The 20,433-nt window shown below is 34.6% G+C and overlaps 2 protein-coding genes across 2 annotated transcripts; one reads left to right on the forward strand and one right to left on the reverse strand.

The window, feature by feature from the left end:
- Nucleotides 1–563: 563 nt before the first annotated feature.
- Nucleotides 564–2,809, forward strand: LOC125849550 (protein EXPRESSION OF TERPENOIDS 1-like). Its single transcript, XM_049529643.1, has 2 exons — nucleotides 564–1,744; nucleotides 2,256–2,809. Exons 1-2 carry the CDS (start codon nucleotides 1,084–1,086, stop codon nucleotides 2,642–2,644), a joined length of 1,050 nt encoding a protein of 349 aa, XP_049385600.1. The 5' UTR covers nucleotides 564–1,083; the 3' UTR covers nucleotides 2,645–2,809.
- An 8,735-nt stretch (nucleotides 2,810–11,544) lies between these two features.
- LOC125849537 (uncharacterized) lies at nucleotides 11,545–19,447 on the reverse strand. The gene is made up of 13 exons (XM_049529624.1): nucleotides 19,170–19,447; nucleotides 18,861–19,019; nucleotides 18,113–18,364; nucleotides 17,889–18,008; nucleotides 17,569–17,649; nucleotides 15,983–16,078; nucleotides 15,414–15,509; nucleotides 15,159–15,212; nucleotides 14,863–15,066; nucleotides 14,154–14,279; nucleotides 13,760–13,825; nucleotides 12,600–12,899; nucleotides 11,545–12,399 (listed from the first exon to the last, which is right to left on the reverse strand). Exons 1-13 carry the CDS (start codon nucleotides 19,230–19,232, stop codon nucleotides 11,923–11,925), a joined length of 2,094 nt encoding a protein of 697 aa, XP_049385581.1. The 5' UTR covers nucleotides 19,233–19,447; the 3' UTR covers nucleotides 11,545–11,922.
- Between the last annotated feature and the right edge of the window lie 986 nt (nucleotides 19,448–20,433).

The raw sequence follows: 20,433 nt of genomic DNA on the forward strand, positions 1-20,433 counted from the left end.
TTATTAAAGCATAATAATAGTATCATGCTATAATTTAAGAATATTGTATTTTCTAGTTCATTATAAAAATAATAATTTTATGTCGAATTTATGAATATTTCATGTTTTACAAAACAAAAAAAAGTGAAATATATTTTAAAAAATAAAGCATTTTAAAACTTGCATCCTAATTTCAGTAAAAAATATTTGAGAAGCTAGTATGTGATATGCTAATCTAAAATTTAAGGGCATAATTGCATGGTAATTAGGAAACAAAAAATGAAGGACTATCTTATTGTATTCATTAACAAACAATTAAATGGATAGAGACATAAAGCAGGAGGTTTTTGGAGGTACAAAGGCCAAAGGAAGCAACTGCTGAGTGTTCGACGCGTGTCAAAAGAATAGCCGACAGATTGGAATTTTATTTGTCTTAGAACCATAGGATGATAAGTAAGTAATTGTGAGAGAGAAAGAACACTTGCTTAGTAAAAGCACAAAAACACTTTACAACCACCGATCGATTTTAAGTGTGAGTTTATAGAGAGAGAATGGTACTGGCACTGGCTCTGTGTATGTAGAAACTTAAATTAGTGTGTGTGTGTGTGTGTTTTGCAGAACAGAAAGAGCAGAGAGAGAGAGACGTTTGCTGCTTTTTTGGCCATGGCGGCGTTGCAGAGAGTTGTGAGTCTACCTCTTTAATGCTCCCAAAACACAAGCCACATAATACAAGCCTAAAAAGCAAATATCAAAGGACTACTACTTCTTCCATCTCTTTCTTTGTGATTTATCTCTATCTACAAAAGTCTTCTCTCTTCCTCAACTTTGTCTGTCCAAGAAAATTTAACAAAAAAGCTGCAACTTTTATCTAGCCAAATGCCCTCTTACTGTCACGCGCTTATATAGTACAGACAATAACTGGTATTTTTTTTTAAAAGAAAAACTTATTCTTTTCTTTTATTATACTCACAAATCAAGAAAAAAGTGAAGGGAGAGGTACCTACCCATATCATTCTTGGGTCATAATCAAACCCAGTGTTCGTGATCTGCTATGGATTGTCAGTCACAATTGAATTTTGGAAAAGGCTTAAAGGAGGCAACAAAATGGCTGGCTTCTTTTCACTAGGTGGTGGAGCAGCAAGTACCAGCCAAGATCAGCAGGAGACCACCAATAATCCTCCTACTGTAATTGCTCCAGAAAGTAATTGGTTTTTGTACAGAAATGATCATCATCAAGATTTGCCCACAACCTACAGAGGTTTTGAGTTATGGCAAAACACTAATTCCCAACCTCAGATTCGCCATCCAATTAATCCGCTTCAAGATCTTTATCCTACAACGGCTGTGGGATTAGGTATCGGGCCGAGCCATAGCGGTTATCCTACTGTGGCTCGGCCCGATCACGACCCTCCTTCGGGAGGAGGAGGATCGGGTTTGGTGATGATGAGGAGTGGAGGAGGGGGAATTAGCTGCCAAGATTGTGGTAATCAAGCGAAGAAAGATTGTACCCACATGAGATGTAGGACTTGTTGCAAGAGCCGAGGCTTTCAGTGCCAAACCCATGTGAGAAGCACTTGGGTTCCAGCCGCTAAAAGGAGAGAAAGGCAACAACAGCTTTCTACTTTACAGCAACAGCAAGAAGAAGAAGAACAACAGCAGCAGCAGCAAACGCTGCAGCTGCACAGAGATAACCCCAAAAGGCAAAGAGAGGATCCAAGTGCTTCCTCTCTTGTATGCACTCATATATTACCTTCCAGTACTTCTGGTAAACTTTTTTTGTCTTTCCTAATTCCTTATACACAGAAATATCTATATATATACACTCAAGAATTTCTATAAAGGACTAAAAGCTTAACATTCGTACAAAGTAATTCACAAAATATCATAATGAAAACTATGTAGAAGAAAAAAAAGAGTTCCCAACAACAAACAAACATACCCAATAGTATAATTTTAAGACTGGATTCTGGGAGAGTACACTCGACACAAAAGGAATCTGGGTAGAGAGACTGTTTTTGACAAACGACTTGGTACAAAAGACAAAAACGAGCTTCCATTGTAGTTAAATAGTAGTAAAACCACAGCTTTTGCTTTTTCTCATCTTTCAAACTTCTCATCACTGTGTTTTGGTAATCCTGACAAAGAAGACGCTATTCTCTCTCTTCTCTTTATGCTATTGATATCTGTGTAGCCACATGCCTCTCTTTTTACCTCATTTTACGCAAATTCTTCTCGAACCAATTAAATTTACTTCAATTTGTTTTTGATTTGGTTAGGGTTAGAAGTGGGGAATTTTCCAGCAAAAGTAACTTCAAATGCCGTATTTCACTGCGTTCGAATGAGCTCCGTTGACGATGCCGATGATCAATTCGCATATCAAACAGCCGTAAACATTGGTGGCCACGTGTTTAAAGGAATTCTATATGATCAAGGTCCGGAGAATCAGTACATGGCTGCTGGTGAAAGCTCATCCGGTGGCGGAAGTGCTAGTCACCAACATAACCTTATTGGTGCTGCCGGCACCGCCACGTCAGCTGCTACGAGTGGTGGTGGCGGTGGTGGTGCAGCACCCGAAGCCTCACCTTATCTGGATCCTTCATTATATCCAGCTCCTCTCAACACTTTCATGGCTGGTACGCAATTCTTTCCACCTCCAAGATCTTGATGAGCTTCAATATTCTTCTACACCGAAAAAAATTGACATTTGACTTTTTACTCTGTAATGAGATACAGTTATGTTAGTAAGTAGTCGTTAAGGCTGAAAAATTCTAGGGGTGGGGGTGGGGTTGGAATAGAAGCAAATTGGAAGAATGGAGGGGGATGATGTTTAGTTTTCAAGTTGTTCTAATTTCAATCATAATTGGATTATTTCCATTAATTCTCATGGAATTTCTTATAAGGTCTCTCTCTCCATTTGAGCTGAAGTGTTTGATTTTTGTCCTTTTGTTTTAAGCTATAGCTGTTACAACTAATTCTTTCCAGACTATTTTCTCGTTTGACTTTCACTTGGTCAATTTCGGAAATTGTAAATTTCAAATGACATGTTTTCAAAGTTCCTCTCATGATCAAAGAACTAAGTTGTGTTTTGAATATAACACCTTTTTCTTCTCCATAAACGTGTAGTATTGCCTGCCATCTTTTATGATACTAATTTTTATAGTAATTGTTTTCCATCAATTACTGCCTAGTATCAACTTATGGACTCGACTAAGCAAAGTTTGCAACACATACGATTCTTTGAACAGAAAAGCATTTTTCTATTTACAAGTCATGAAATTGAAACCTCATTAGCTAAGGGTGATGAAATCTTATCCATCACACTCAACCCTTTGCGATGTAGTGACACTCAAGGAGGAATTTCTTCCTTGGTTAATTAATCTACATTTTCTACCTTCTCTTCATATGTGTATGGTAAAGAGTTCAACATATTCATATACACTATCATGTTATTTTTACGTATTAATTACTCATTTATTAGTTTATAGGTTACCTATTTATGCTAACTGTAAAGCCTGCATATAATTGACATGTGAATCTGGAATTTTAAAAAAAGGTGACAAAGTAAATTTTGTTAGACTTACAGTACGTACTGTGTTAAAACTCTGTGGAAAGAAGAGAATTTTATGTGTTGTTGGCTTGTTGCTATGTTATGTCCGTTGTATCTTGAATTAGCTTTTGAGTATCTAAGAGATTTGATTTGCATGTAAGAGATGGATTGCTGCTTTTGATTGGTTCAGGTTTGGTTTAAATGCATTGGCAGACGCATTAAGTTAAAATTAATTAAGTGGCATAAAGTAGAGAGAGAGAGAGAAAAAAAGAAGAATTTAAAGAGCATTTACGTACACAATATATATACATCAAGGTGTTTTACTGTTTTCATTGTCAATGTCTACGTCTGTGGTAAACTGTGTGCAACAGATAAATTCAATAGTTTCCCTTTGGTTGCAAATTTTCTGACCTGCTGTTGCCTGTTACTATCTGATCTGAATTACATTGAAAGGCCTCTTTTGTTCCTCTCAGTCTGTCATTTTCCAGATTTCTACTATCTCTTCTGTTGCATCTTTGCCAATTCTTCCAATTATTTGTTATGTTACTCGATGAGTTTGTTTGATCGGGCATGAAGTTTAAGAAAAAACAAAACTTAGAATTATTGTCTTTTGTTGTGGCATTCATGTGCCTATAAATATATGTCAGTAAAGATAAAATAAGAAGTTTAAAGTTAAATTTGAATTTAAATTGGAGTACATCAATTCAATATTTTAAAATAAAATTGTAATTTAAATATTAAAAAATTATATGAGAAGTACTTCAAGAGTTGCAATTTTTCACATGTTACCAGGATAAAAATAATGCATTTTTGAATATTATTGGTTAATCTCTTTAAATCTCAAGAAGTGAAAAATATCACATAAACTGAGATAGAGGAGTATCATTTTTTTTTATAGAAAGAACAGAATGAAAAGGAGCAAGTACTTTCACGTAAGTTTGGTAAGTGAATATTATAGCTGAAAACATTCTTCTCAGTTGAGATTTTGATTATCCTAAGCATTATTAGTAAATTATGTCTTTAATATAGTTAATTAAGCTAAAACCTTTCACTTGGGTTAGAGACTAGTCCTAATTCCAACTAATTGTAGTATTATCTAACTAAATTTGATGTGTCATATGAATTTGGCGGAGAAATATTAAAACAACAATAATATGCACATACACATTGATTTAGTAACCACCTTATTTTAATGACCTTGTCTCTATGAGCGAAAATAACCGTATTCTTAGCTGGAAAAGTTAATTTTCCGTAGGTTTTAATTAGTTGATAGGTTTATTTAATGGTTCGAACATTAATTAGAAGCAATTTAGGGAGAAGTTAAAAGAATAGAAAAACAAAAAGATGAGCAGTATTTTAGTTTTTTTAGATAAAAAAAGACGTACAAGTGTGAAAAAAATGTATATGTCCCAAGACTTCAAAGGATACAGCAATGTTTAATTATATTACGTCTTATTTCTGTACAGGTAATATATATATTGTCTCTTTCTCCTTCTCTTTTTGTCAATATTGCTTTTATATAATGAAGAAAATGTGCTAATTATATATTCCTTCTATTTTTCTGTGAAAATATCTCATAAATTAAGAAGATTAAAAAATGTTAGTCGGAGGTCTATCAGAGATTACCTCTCTATCCATGTTCTTGTTATGATGACAAATATTAATTGGTCATTAATTGCTATTGTTTGAATTTTTAAATAAATGAGTATGCATTTTGCAATTGAAGGAGACAACATGAGTTAAAGATATAATTACTTGTATTTATGAATTATGGTCCAGTTCTACCAAGTGCTGTATCATAAATTCATAATGGTATATATGAATGCTCTTAAAACTCCCTGTTTGACGTACCAACTTTAGTAAAAAGGTTGATGAGCTATATCAACTTGTATTGTGTACGTAAAACTGTTGTTTATGTGTTTATATATATATATATAATCCCATTGGGGATCCATTAGTTGTATTGGTAATGTTGTCACGGATTCTTCACTTTTGAAGCTGCACCCGTGTTGGATTCTTAAAAATACAGCGAATCTGATAATTATTTTTGAAGAGTCCAAGCAACATAGATTGTAATGGAATTTTTTTCTTCTTTTTAAAATTTATTTAGACCAAGGTTAAAAGTGCAGTGAATATTTTTTCATTTTATGTTTAATGAAATTCCCTGGTTTGGTCCAGCACTGGCCTTGTCTGTTCTAGATATAAGAAACCATTATTCGACTAAGGGCTATTCCTTTTTGTTCGAGTACATTTTTTTTGGACCATAGTCCACATGAACTGTCTCATGTTAGTACTCATTATTTCAACTTAGGAATTTGATTGCATGTGCTTGTAGATAGCATTTTCTAAATTGATTTTTTTTTAAGTTTACATAGTGGGGAGGAGAAAAAGGAAATGAGGGAGATAATTACAAGGTTGAGAATCGAACCTTCCGTGAGAGTTTAGATAGTAACTCATGAATTCATTTTAGAGCTATGCTACTTCGCATATTAATTTGTTATACTGCGCATTTCCCACTCATTTTCATTTTTTCCATATGATTTTAAAGAAAAAGTGAAACGTTACTTGTCGTATGTTCCACATATAATCTTAACCTACGCTACGCTTAATTCAATTGATCGTACCATTTCAATCTCCTTGGTTAATTCTTACACAACTAACGCCAAATAGGTGTAACTTTCCTTTATCACATGTGTTCAAACAACCTGTTATAGGGTGTTTATGTGAATTTTTTTGTCTCTTCTGAAGTAGAGGGAAAGAGAAAGCTCAATAGGAGTAACTTTGGAGTGTGTATATATATAGAGAGAGAGGGGAAAGAGACTAGCTCATCTGACTAACAGTGAGCGTGGAGAAATATTAGTAGCTCAATGGATTGATTTTAAAGTTAGAGAAGCTCAAATCGGTAGGATATGAAGAAAGTATAGGTATTGACCCAGATTTAGATGCTTAAGTCAAATTTGGAGCATTTTAATAACTTGGGAGATCCAACTAGAAAAAGACAGGTTTGGCTATGGTGCCTCGAGTACTATTAGTAGCTTGATGTGGGTTCAATTGATAAACAAGTTTAGTGGATATGACATGAAAGAATCTGAGCATAAATTTCAAGGTAATTGGTGGAGTAACTCAATACCGTTTAAACCTTTTTTTTAAAAAAAAATAATTAAAATTTCAGCGTGATGTTACTCAAGTGTTATGATACAAGTGTAGTATTCTCTAATTTTAGTAAACTCAAATTAGTTAGCACTAAAGGGTGAATTAATATTCAATAATGTGAATTTTTAAACCTTGGAAATTCTAATAGACAGAAAAATTTAGTGATTTTTTTTTCAATTTGGGTAAGCTTTGGTAGGTAGTCGTTTTGACAGTAGGTACTTGAAAACTTGTCAAATCACTATGAAATAAACGATAAATATCCACGGATACTGACGCATATAAAGGCCAAAATGAAAGAACAATGCATAGAATGAAGGTGAAGAAATAGGAGCGGAGCTAGATTATAGATCACAAATTCAATTGAATTTAGTATCTTTTGTTCAAACACTATATTTATCTTAAGAAATTCATTGAACATAAATAAATATTAAAATTATAAAATTTAAATTTTGATTCCGCCTCTATGGAACAAAAAGCATATTAACTAGTATGTATGAACAAAAAAATACATGGGGAACATATAGTATGAATGGTCATGTTTTAAATTATGGTAGCCGAAAGATGATATGAGCAACTATTTTCCCATTCCCAATGCTGGCAACTACTATTATTGTTTGCATGTTTACTTTCTCTGTGAATTTTGAACAATTAGATTCGATCATATATTCTTGGACAATAAAAAAAATAGAATTCATGGTTTCGACAAAAAAAGAAAGATTTTCACTTTCCTCAGATTCAAGAAATCCTCGAGCAACAAAAACAAAAGCAGGTTTTTTCTCATGTACTGTAATTTCCCTTTCAACATTTTTTCTTCCCTAAATTTATGATAATTACTTCATCATTTGTACGAAATAATTAAAAAAATACTTTCAGTACTTGATAATTTGAAAAAAATAATAGTAACAAATACTTTTACTTGCTCTAGACAATGTTGGAAATTTGTTGTATACCGTTGTTTGTCGTTAACATGCCAGACAATTGAATTATTAAAGCATGCATTCCATATGACTATAGTTCTTTTAGTTTTTTGAATTCTAAAATATGCCTATTTTTTTTTGTTTAAATTGACTATCTAAAGATGCGTCTGCTTAATAAAGTCATATTTTGAGAGAATTTCAATCACTTTTAATATTAGGTGTTTACCTCAATCACTAATTAGTCCTTATAATTCTCGTTTAAACTCATCACCATTAAGTTGTGAGCCTTGGTGTAGACGTTAAACTTGACCCTTATCATGTCTATTCAATCGCAAATAGTGTACAAAGTTAGAAGAAGACACGGACTAATTTTTAACATAGAAAAGAATTACATGTAGAGTACTTGTACTCACAATTTTTTTTCCCCACATTTTTCATAGTCCGTTTTTGGAGTAGCAAATTATTATGATTTAACTAGTTATATTAAATCATATATAACTTCCTCTCGTTAAAATAGATGTTTGAGAAGAGTAGAAAGTTTCCATTGAATTAGAAGATGCCAATTTGGCTTAATAGTCTGCCACTATTTATTTGTTTGGATTAGGTCAACTTGACTGAAACTTCAACTTTTAGAATGATGGCCTACTTGCTCACACTCTATATGACGTATGTTCCTTTATTTATTTTCCAATATTCCTCAATGTAATTGCAATGGTCCTAAAGGAACACATAAATTTGGAACAATTTGAAAGAGCTAATAATGCTTTAACTAGAAATAGTTTTCTAACTAGTTTGGATCCATCGTTCAATAGTTCTAATATTTTCTAGCAACCGATTAATCATTTTGACAGTCTCACACCATATTACAAATTTTCACATTAATTATGTGTTGAAAAGTTCCACATCAGATGAAAAAGGAATTAATGATCTTGTTAATATGATTTGTACAATCTTTGTTTTATGTGTTAGCCTTTTGAAATTAAGTTAGGCTCAAGATTTATTTCTTTACATAATAGCAGAGAAGATGTTTAATTTAGTCATGGACGTGAGGTGGAGTGATGAAAAGTTCCACATTGAATTATAAAGAAATGAGTGATCTCTTTAATATGGGTTGGACAAACCGATAGCCTTTGGGGTTGAATTATATATGCTTAAGATTACAATGAATTTTAGTATGATAATGGATATTGAAAAACAAGTCAAGTTAATGAAAGGGGTGTAATTAGGGTTTTGTAGTGCTAAAAGGTGGATTATATATCTATATACTGTACTAGCATTTCTTATTAAGGATTATAGGAGTAGCATCTTTTCCTTTTAGGGTGGGTTATTTCTTTCTTTTTTTAATCACTAAGCAGGATTTCTAGGTTAATTAATGTCATTTCTTTATAAAGAAAATAAATAAATATGCATATATATATATATATATATATATAGGAATCATCTCTAAACCCAATGCAAGATAATGGAGTGGTCCCCTAGCTAGCACCATTCCATAGGGTCAACCTAAAGTTTCTCAACACTTGAGTACAAGAATGATTGTTATTTGGATTAGAAGATGCTGCCAAAAAAATTAATTTTTTAAAAAATGAATATATGCGAATAAATGTGTAGTCTTCAAAAGGAAATAAAAGAACATGCAGCAGCTTAGCTAGAACTGAAAATTCCATTGTGTGTTTTTCTTTTTACAAATATTCTTTGATGAAGCATAAGATGATTTCATGGAGGACCCATATTTTTTTCTTTTTTCTTTTGTGGTGGGGTCAAATTTATATATACTCTTGTGGAATCATATATACGAGAATGTGAAGGGTTTGTAATAATAACGATGTTTATATATGAACAAAGTTCCAAAAATACACAGTTATATATTTATATATATCAATTTTTAGATCCAATGGTTGTAATACATGTTGCTAGTCGATACCTTGTACTGGCAGATAGGGTTATATAAAAAAAGGGGTAATAGTAGGGTGTATCAGACTAGAAATGTACAGTGAACTCACATGACCCTATATACATATATACTCCTTTGAAGGTGTTTGGATTAAATTCACTAAATTGGACGATAAAATTAGCTCAGAAAAGTATGACATATTTTATTTGTTTAAGTTTAGGCATATTATTAACTCGTTCAGTATGCAATTTAATCCATATAACTATTAAAGTATTTAAATAAAAAAACTCATTTGTGATGTGTTAACCCATATAACTTTTTTAAAAAATACAACGAATTAGTTAATTTTGGTAATCAAACAAATTTTGTTTATTTGGATGAGGATCTGTTGCAAAACTACTTTTCTACCTTTTTAAGATAAGAGGTAAGTTTTGCGTACATAACTATTGGAGTATTGGGTAACCACAAAATCCTTAGCAAAGACTTCTACCAGACGTTCTATTTTTCCATAGAAATATATTCGTTCAAGAAAGACATTGTTGTTGGTAATAATAGACGAATCGTAAACAATTTTTTTAAAAAAATCAAAAACTGATAAGAGTGGGACGGATTAGGCTATGACTTATTATTTAGCTCATCTTAACCTACCCTATTTCATCTCAAATAACTTTAGACAAGATAAAAGTAATACGCAATAATTTATTAATTTGATTCATCTCATATTAACTCATTCAAATCCATTTAACCGTTAATTTGTCACCAAGTAATAGATAAGCATATCTACAAGTAGTATGTATTTTCTCTTTTCATTTTTTTTTGGGGTAAAATTGTGTTATTCCTTTTTCAAAGGCCAGATTAATTGCTCACTAGAAAAGTCAAAGTGAACGGTTCTTTGAAAAACTGATACAAAAAGAATAGGTTCGAGGTCGATAATTCTTTTTGTTTTCTCTGGCCATAGAAATAAAATGTCTACTGACTAGGAATAATGGAAAGCACAAAAAGAAACTCCTCTTGTGATGATTTTGGTAAAGAGAGTTGCACTTATTCTCCATCAGTTTATTTTTTTCTTTATTTTAGCTAATAATGGTTATATAAAGCACATCAAACAAAAGAAATCTCTTGGTAAACTTTTTGACAATCGACATTATTATAGAAGGACGTTTAACTGTATATAAATGTTAGTAGCAAGAAAATGAATCTATTTTTTTTTTATTTTTTTTTTAATTTATAGAAGAAAAACCCGCAGTCGCTATCCTCTGGGATGAGCATAGGGTAAAACCCCGTTCGTATGCAATAGCTCGCAAATTACATAAGAGAGGTAACCCGCATTAGGCAAGCCCAGTGCGACGAGCTCGACCCAGAAGGAAAACGAATCTAGTTTGACATGGAATTTTAAGGTAGGTCTTGTTGTAAATATTGTCTAACGTCTACACCAAGATAATCTAATGTGTATTGTTTTAAGCAAGGTAGGTCTTTGTGAAATGTGGAGGGAGTTTATGCAAAATATGGTTTATTCTTTATAAAATTATTTTTTGTTTAATTAGTACTGTAACATTACAATTGTTGCGAAATTGATGAGATAGAACAAAATATACCAAAGTTCTAACCTTCCAAGGTTACAACTCTGTTCTAACACTTATCTAGGGCAACTAAAACAAGCACAGAACGATTCCTGCGGGTAATAATTTTTTTTCTAGTAACTACAGAAGTAGATCTAAAATCGATAAATGTATAGTTAAGAGACCAAATCTGATAAATTTTTAAATAGTTGAAGGACTAAACCCGACAAAAGTATAGCTAAGAGACCATTTTAGACCTACTCCTATAGTTAAAAGACTATTTATGACATTTTCTCGAGAGAACAATATATGTTTTGAAATATTTAATCAGAAAAGAATTGAATCGTCTTTCCTTTTAGATTGGACAGAAATTAATAATACATGCCACACTGGAGTCTGTTTACAGACGACATTTCGTTTTATATTGCTACCAATCAACCTAGACACGGGGAAGATGTAGCTATGAAACAGTAGATGAGTACAAAAATGCATATATTTGAGCAAGATGTTTATAGTGCACCCAGAGAATCGTCCTTGTAACATTTGGAGATAAGTGAAAAACGACATCAAGGATGAAATGTTGACAGAAAAAGTTACCTTAATCTAACCCCAAATAGGCATAGTTTATACGTAACAAGTGTTGCAGTAATATACAACTCAAACCTATAGGAGAATAAGGACTAAGAACAAAAAGAGCTCTCTAAAAGTTTACAGTGTTCCAATCTTTTTCTCTGCAAGCAGTCCCTTCGGCCGAACCAAAGCCCTTCCCCAATGCGTATGGCTGAAATCCCATTGCGGTTGTTCGTTTTCTGCATGAAGTCAGGGATCTCATAGCTTACGCCACCCTATAAAACTCTCAGCATGTCTCACTCGTCACCACTGACCAGAAGATGCTCTAGGTTTTCCCTTTGTAGAATTTAGATACTGTGAGACAAAGAGCACTCCCATTACAATTATAAGGCAGCCAACCAGTGTGCTAAAGAAGAGTGCACCAGGTTGCCTAGTTTGAACGAAACCATAAACTCCACTTGATGTGACAAGGATAAGATCAGTTAATCCATCATTTGAGAAGTCTTCGGACACCAAAGCATGAGTGGGAGGTGCAGGGAGGTCAATAGTAGTCAACACACTCCCTCCAGGAGATAATATTACAGCTTCCTGGTCTCCTGCTGCAAGGATCAATTCTTGACTGTCATGCACCCGTAGAGAAAATGCCTTCAGGGTTGGGACTACTTTACCAGCTTCCATCATCCCCGCTGGCGATTGAAGGTTTGACCATGTGGCACCCGTCAATACCTGCCAATTCCACAGAGCACCATGTCCATGCAAGCCCGGTGAATACGATGTTACCTGAAAAGAGTACAAGTAATCAGCAGTCAATTATTGTATAAAAATGAATGCCCAAACATCATAGAGAAGACAAGAAATTAAGCATGTCCATGGCATGAGAACTCATTTTTTCAGGATTCAAACTATTCATTCTGAAGAAACAATTGTGTGTTACTGTTAAAAGTTAAAACTAAACTCTTGTTCCTAAGTTAAGAGAATACCTCGCCACGATTTGTCAAGAATACAACATCTCCATGGCTTCCCTTACGATGTCGATGGCCATCATTTCTGGGGATGAGGATAGGCGTTGCTACCTCCAGTGAACTTGCATCAAAAGTGTGACCAAATCCTCTGGAGAATTCACCAGCCTGGAATAAGTTAAAAGGAGAATGACGACAAATAGAAGCATTGAAAAGCTGTTCTCGCACTGGAACACCAGAGGTGGCAACAGCCCAACAGGGACGCAGCACCTCCATTGATCCACTAACAACAGTCTGTTCAGCACCATTGGCCCCCACAACCTGCAAAAGAGCAAAATTAGAAAAGAAAGGACATGCTTTTGCCTTTAGACCAACATGCTTGTTCATGTAAAAAAAGTGCTCGTATTAGAATGCTGATTGATTTATTAGAACAACAGTTCTACTGAGCCACCAATTTTTTTCCTTCAACATTCATGTAGAGTCAAAATACTTTATATTGCATTCTAGTCTGCTAGTTCTTTGGTCTCTGAAATATGGGAAAGATTGGTTTCTCTCCTAATATTGATTCATACTTTTCACTTTCAGTTTTAACATCCAGTATCCTCATATATGTATCGTTCACTCATTTTTATTCTTTTTTGCGATCAAGCATAATATATACACATCATTCATAAAGGCTGATAAGTTCAAGAGGAAAAGAATGTTCTACAAAATTATCTCATCCTCCACGCATATTTTATACTCTTCCTCTATAAACCTCTGTGCTATAAAGCTTAATTCCCGAGTGCAATTTTATGTTGTTATTTGGGGTCCCCAAGATTTTTTGTAACTTCATCCATCTTATGCATGTTTTTATCTAGCATTTCACATGTTTTTCCTGTTGATGGAGCATCTATTTGCTACTTTATTCTAAGATTCATTATCCATGATTCCATGTTTATTCACATTTAAGCAAAGGCTCTTATACCAAAGCTAATAGAGATTATCCAGTACTCTATATTAAAGCCCAACTTTGATAATTGATACTCGGACAATATAGTTCATTTCAATCTGAAAAAGAAGAAAGTAACTTCAAGAAAATGCTTGACAAACATGACCATAATTCACACCTTGAATTGAAACAATCATTTCAATTGGAAATGGAGAAAGAAGAACGTGACACATCAAAAGTTGTATGTTACCTGGACATGGTCCAACACTCCATCGCCATTAATATCTGCATGAAGCCCGCCTTCTAGGAGGTGAAGCTGGTGAAATCATGACTTCACATTAGACATGAGCTAATAGACAAGAAGATGGAGGGTGAAAAGGATCTTGAGTTCCCTCGTAAAGAATCTTCTGGTATAAGAAAGTGTAAAAATCTTTTCTAGGTGTTCATGATATTTTGCATATTCTATGGAAAAATAAGATATTGCAGTATGCTTAGCAATTATTAGACAGCTACTATCCGAGATCCCGTTTACTCAGACAATGCAATCAAGAACTTTTATCAACCAGAATGTTGTACATATACACAGCAATACTTGAATCACCATAGTACACGACGTCAGATATGTGATGTGCCGCAGTTCATACCTTGCACACAGTACGTCCTGTTGCTATATGAACAGCTTCAATCCCTTCCTTCTCATGAGCCACGACAACATTAGGGACCCACCAAAGATGGGTATAATTGGTAATAGTAGGTATATAGGGCGAAGGCTGCACAAAAGAAAAAGCTGAGAATGGATAATGTGATCGAGTGCTGATATGTATTGAGGAACGCAGTATAGTCAAAATATTCTCAATTTTACCCAATTAAGTCTAGCTTATTATCTATGAATGATTCTAACTTCTAATCAATTGCCAGCTAGAAACAGTTGCTCCATTAGATGGTTCCATAGAAATACAGTTTCTTCACAAAACAGGCACTGTTTTAGTGAGCAATATTGTATAACCTTGGAAAAGATGTTACAGTCTAAATGGAGATGAAGATCCGGATTTAATTGTTCATTTCTGAACCACAATCATTTTATTATAATAATAGAAGCATACAAGGAAAGTAGGTTACAATTTTAGAGGGCTAGTAGAAACACAGTTTTGTTTCAGAATTTCCTTTCCAGATTTTAGAGCTCTCTCGCTCAATCTTTAGCAACCACTACCTGGCCTAGAAGTGCTTAATCCAGTTTTTGTATAATCTCACCTCTACTGACTATCTCTACATGCCAAAAGCGACATACAATACAAGACATTCTGGAGAAAAAAGGTGAGAGCGAAGAGAACTAAAATAACAGTAAACCATCACCTTTTTGGGTTTTGCCGATTTTGCATAATTTACTGCCTTTCCTATAGCATTTGAGATTCTTTTGGTAGTGTCCTTCCCAGGAGGATGCTTTTCCTCAGGCTTCTGGAAAGGGTAAGTAATGGACTTCCCAGGTAGTTTCTTAACCGCCTTCCTTTTGTGTCGCCTGAAGTGTGCCAACTTTAATCTGGTGTCTTCTCGCCGATCCTGGTCCAAAAGAACATGCCATATTAATTAACAGAACGACCAACATACGTCGCAATGACTAGCAGAATGGAACAATAAGATGACATACTCACCCAGTTATGTGGCATAACTCCAAGAATAGATTCTCTAAATTCCCGACATTCGAACTAGTATTGCAAACAATTCAAGTTAGCTTAGAGATGAATATGTTTATTGAGTTGAATAAAACAGTGTTCAACAAGCAAGCAGAAATAGTAGATAACATTTGTTGGTCCTTGAAAGTTCTAAGTTCTGAACTTTCTATAGAAACTGGCTTCACATTGTTAGGCAATTAAGGCATTCAAAATCGAGCTAGTATGTTGCCATACCTCCCCAGGATGACGACTGTTCAAAGCATGAGCATCAAGTTTGTAATTATGTTGTGGAATCAAAAGAGATTCATCAGAAGATGGCGATTGAATATTCTGCAATATCAGGAGGAAAAAAAGGAAATGGAAGATCATTAATAGATTAAATATCTTAAAATCTTCTCTCAAGTTTAGTCATACCCAAACTGACCAAGTTCACATCACAAACTCTAAGCTAAAAAAAACCAGTAAATTCAAGTTGTATCAGCATGTGTAAGATTTTCGCAAACAATCTAGCTAGCTCTGACAAGATATTCAATTCCAAATTGACATTAACTCAATGATGCCCTTTTTCAACAAATAGCAGACCAGCAATGATGCAATTACAAACTATAGCATTGGACTATGGTACAGATAACTCTAGTATATACACACTTAACCAAATATCAGACCTGAAAGGTATTCTAGAACTAACGGAAAACAACAAATCACAAAAGGAAAATAAGGGACACTACTAAAATGATCTTTATTCCTTCGGAAAAAAAACACAACATGAAACAGAATTATGGGACGGAGAGTTAGTGGGAAACCTCTATCTTCCTGCTCCAACGTAGTTGGCCGGTCCGACCAGCAAGTGCATAAAGGGCAAAATGGTGTAAATCCACAACTCCTGAATTCTCAGACGCCTGGGTTAAACAAGTATGTCAAATTTTAGAACTACATAAAAAGGATGGCTAGGAATACCTTGTTACCATAAGTGTGTATGTATATATATATATAAAGAAACAATAAAATTCATGAAAAGAAGATAACAATAAAACTGAATATAAACAACCTCTCACAAAGGAACTGACACTTCATTTTCAGCATTCCCTTCTCCAACAAACAAAAACTCCACACACAAAAATATAGGGAATAACAGGCATATTGATTGTAATTTCTCCATTCTCCTAAATTATATGGAGGTACACTAACACATGTGAATCACAATTCATGAGCACTATCATCTTAAAAATCGCATGTTTATAAGTACTTCACCAAGGACCCTGGATATCTATTTGGAAGAGTGTGGTACCAACAAAGGTGAAGTGCTTCACCTGACAAGTAGCCAGGACCCAGGAGAGCCCGTCTGACTCATGAGGCATTACAAAAAAGGGGAATTTGCATTGCTTCAAGGTGCTCATTATGTAAGGAGGCCTTAGAGACAAACAATCACTTTATTTCATTGTAGAGTGACAACATGAGTGTGGGCATAATTTATCAATATGGCTAAGGTGAACTGATCTTTGCCAGAACATACTGGAGACCTTCTAAGTTGTTGGATTAGAAGGGAAGAAAGCAAGAGTCAAAGGATATGGTGGAAATAATACCTGCCTGCATTTGGTGGAACATTTGGAAGAAAAGAAATGAAAGAATTTTTGAAGGCAAAGAATGTAAAATACGAAAGATCAAGTAGAAGCTTATCACTTCTTTATGTTTTTGGTGTAAAGAGCAATATATAGAAGAGGAAGTTCAGTTAGTGGACTTTATATGACTTCTGTAATTACTTTCAGTAAATGTAAATATTTGGAGGTGGCCAACATACCCTTAATGTTGAGGAATACAAAGTTACCAGTTTTTTTTTTTTTAAAAAAACAATTCACCAAGGACCTTAATACAAAATCATAAGAAGTGGCGAAGAATAAGGTCCAAGCTCAGACTTTTTGCACATGGAGAGAGCTATTAGTATTTCAATGAGAAGCAGGGTTATGTGGACTAGTGAAAGTATCTACAATAATTCTCTGTGATATTTAATTTGACAAAGAGAGATAACTACTTGTCTTATTTGATCAGACCAGAAATTTGAAAGGGCGAAATCGGAAATACGAAAGGGATAGTCATTTTACAGGCTTAGACGACAAGAACTGATATAAGTCATTTTCAAGTCAGACTCCTTGAGTGAAAGCCACGACACTTAAGTTTTTATTTTACATCTCTTCTCGACCTTAATATGCAAGCGAAGAGCACATATTCCGTATTCTATTTCTTTCTTCTCCAAATAACAACATGATTGATACAATGTTATTATGTTTCTGTGATGATTTGGGAACAAAAATAAAGCATGGCATGTTATACATAATAGTGACTGTAAGACGAGCAAGAAGAAATGTGTATAGAAAACGGCATGAATGTTTACCTCCTTCTCAGCAGCACTTCTTCTATGCTGCTCTGCACTTTTCTCAGCCATTTCAATCTCTTCAAATGGATCAATATGCATCTGAAAAGGGAAAGGATGTAACTTAAGAGAAATTTAGCTCCATGATGTTTTACTTACTCAAAGAAAAACTACAGAAGGGGTAAGAGACTAGCTAGCAAATGCTACATGTGTCATTGAATCATATAAAGCTGTATTTCCTTCTGAGATTTTTTCTTTGTATATACTACCTTAAGTTGTATTCAAAATTACATTCTTACAGGGTTGATCACTTCTAGAAAACATATAGGCTAATTACATACATGAGGCTGCATTTCCATCCGTCCGCCAACAATCACCAAGCCTGAATCTCCGTGCTTTACAGTATAATTACTTATGGAAATTGCTATCTCCCTGTGATGAGCATTATGTGGAAAATCTTCCTGAATGAATTAACCAGGAAGAACGAATAGAACATCAGCTTATCACAAAGTATATCAGAGGTCACTGTAAGTCAAAATGTGAGAATCTACATGCATAAAAACACCTGCAAGTTGACCTCCCATAGCTTTTTGAGATTGTGATCGAAACACATCACAGACCAACCTGAGGTAACAACAACTAGGACCTGTTTCCGAGGCTCCCTGTGATTATAGTTCCTATCTATCACACCAGTGGCCATCGCCACCGCTCGTCTTCCTGAGACAATACGAATTTTGTCAGGCAAGAGGGACACCTCCGCGAGCAAACGTGCTTCACTGAAACCTTCATCAACACGCCTAGAATGTGGTTCCAAAACCTAGCCAATACCCATATGCCATATGATAAGAAACCAAACGACAGACAAGAAACTTTTCAGCAAAAAAATTAGATTAAGCTCCATCCAAAAATTGATTAAGAAGTCTACTCCATGCCAAAAAATGCTGCTCAGTAATTGTTAAGTCTAGCATACGGTCCAGGCACAAAGAATAAATCAAAGACCTAATGCAAGGGCAGATTAAGACTAATTCATCAGTGCAGTCGCAGATTTTTCCCGTGGGTCAGAGTACAAGAACCTCTACTCTCCTAGTTCCTTCTATTCAAATGTCAGCAGTACTCTTCTACATCATTTAAGTGGAAAAGTAGGTAGCCACAAAGCATAGTAGGTTTCAGCTCAGCCCTTTCTATCTAATTAACCAAACCAAATTGTCTACGTATTATATACGGGTATGTAAATGCACCAGTCGGAACCCACCCACTGACAGTAAATTCTTGATCCGTATCTGCTCCAATGGGATTGTAATGTAGAAAATTACCTGAATTTTGGCATCATGAGTGGCGACAAGGACCTCTTTCTTTCCATCACCGTTGAGATCGGCGACAATTGGGGGAGGAAGACGCTCAGCCTCGTATTTGATGGGATACTCTTCGAAAAGATGATACCATGCCTCCTTGAACGATAAGTCACCTTCGTGCTGGAATTAACCGCCAATAGACAATGAAATAAGTTTAAAGTATGATTTTTTTCAATTAGGGAAAGTGATATCAAAGACGCTAGGGTTTTTGAAGATCGGAGATTTTTCTAGCAGTATGAAAATGGGGTTGAATAGAGAAATGAATTTTACCTGAAGAGAGAAGAAAATAGCGAAAGCAGATAGCATCAGAATAGCTAAATCGCGTTTCCTCATCTTCTTCTTCTTGCTGATCAGTGACTCACAGGAGGAAAGTGTTCTACCCTTCTTAACTTCAATGAAGAACTGAGTTGCAACGTTTGACTACGGCATGATTTTTTTTCCCGGGTCAACCCGCTTCTACATTCTGGCCCAGTCAAACTGGGTTGAGAAGTTATGATCTTACCATCTTACAAATCTTGTAATAAATTGCTATAACTATCACACAAATTTTCTATTGGAAAAATTAGGCAAATCACATAATATAAGAAAGAAATTACTTCTTATCCCTACTCTTTCATTAATTACCAAAAATCTCTTTTTTAGTGCCTTTCTTTTGTGTCACTCTTCTTCCAAAAGAATACCCAAATACTCTTTCCAATTTGACTGTTTTGTGCATATAATTCTTCTCTACTTACAACATTTTTGAATGGAGGACCCATGAAAAACAGTTTCTCTATTTATTCCCACAAAAGGCAAAGGCAAGGGTAAGTTTAACATGCCGTATATCTTATCTTTCCATACTCCACTATGAGATTACATTGTTGTTGATGATGTTTAAACTTGAATAGGTTTTTTTTTTATTGTGTCAATTGAAAGAAGTTCCTGTTGTTTTCTTGGATGGAGATGGTATTAGTGTATAAGATAATTGGGTATGAATAAGTATGGTGAAGAATAGTGGTTGCTATCAAGAAAAGTGTCTCATAATTCACCATGCATCAATTGTTAGAACATATTTTCTTATATTAGTACAAAACATTCATTCGATGTGGCTCACTTGTTTTACATCTTTCCCTTTATCATCATTGGCTCACGGAAGGGGATAGAGTACCAATTGAAGAGGAGAACAAACTATGTTACGAATTTTCTAAAGGATGGTTGTTAGTAGAAAATAAAAATGATGGGAGAACCATAAAAGGATTATCAGCAACTTCTCCTGTCAAATGCAGCCAAACACGGCAGAGCTATGCATCATCGGCATATCATAGTATATCGTATTATTTGTTCCTGTCCTGGACATTTCTCCAAGACTGACCGTTAGCTCAATGCAGCTATCAGGTACTTGGTTTATCACTCTAAGTGTATATCTAAAAAGAATGTCTACAGGACAACGTAATAAGAATTAGGGATTTTCCGATAATCTGAAGACGTGCCTTGGACACAATCTGTATCAATACTATGGTAAAGCTACCATGCCTAAGCATACCCAACTTCAGAT

Source organism: Solanum stenotomum, chromosome 12, assembly GCF_019186545.1.
Source record: "Solanum stenotomum isolate F172 chromosome 12, ASM1918654v1, whole genome shotgun sequence".
Classification (NCBI taxonomy): domain Eukaryota; kingdom Viridiplantae; phylum Streptophyta; class Magnoliopsida; order Solanales; family Solanaceae; genus Solanum; species Solanum stenotomum.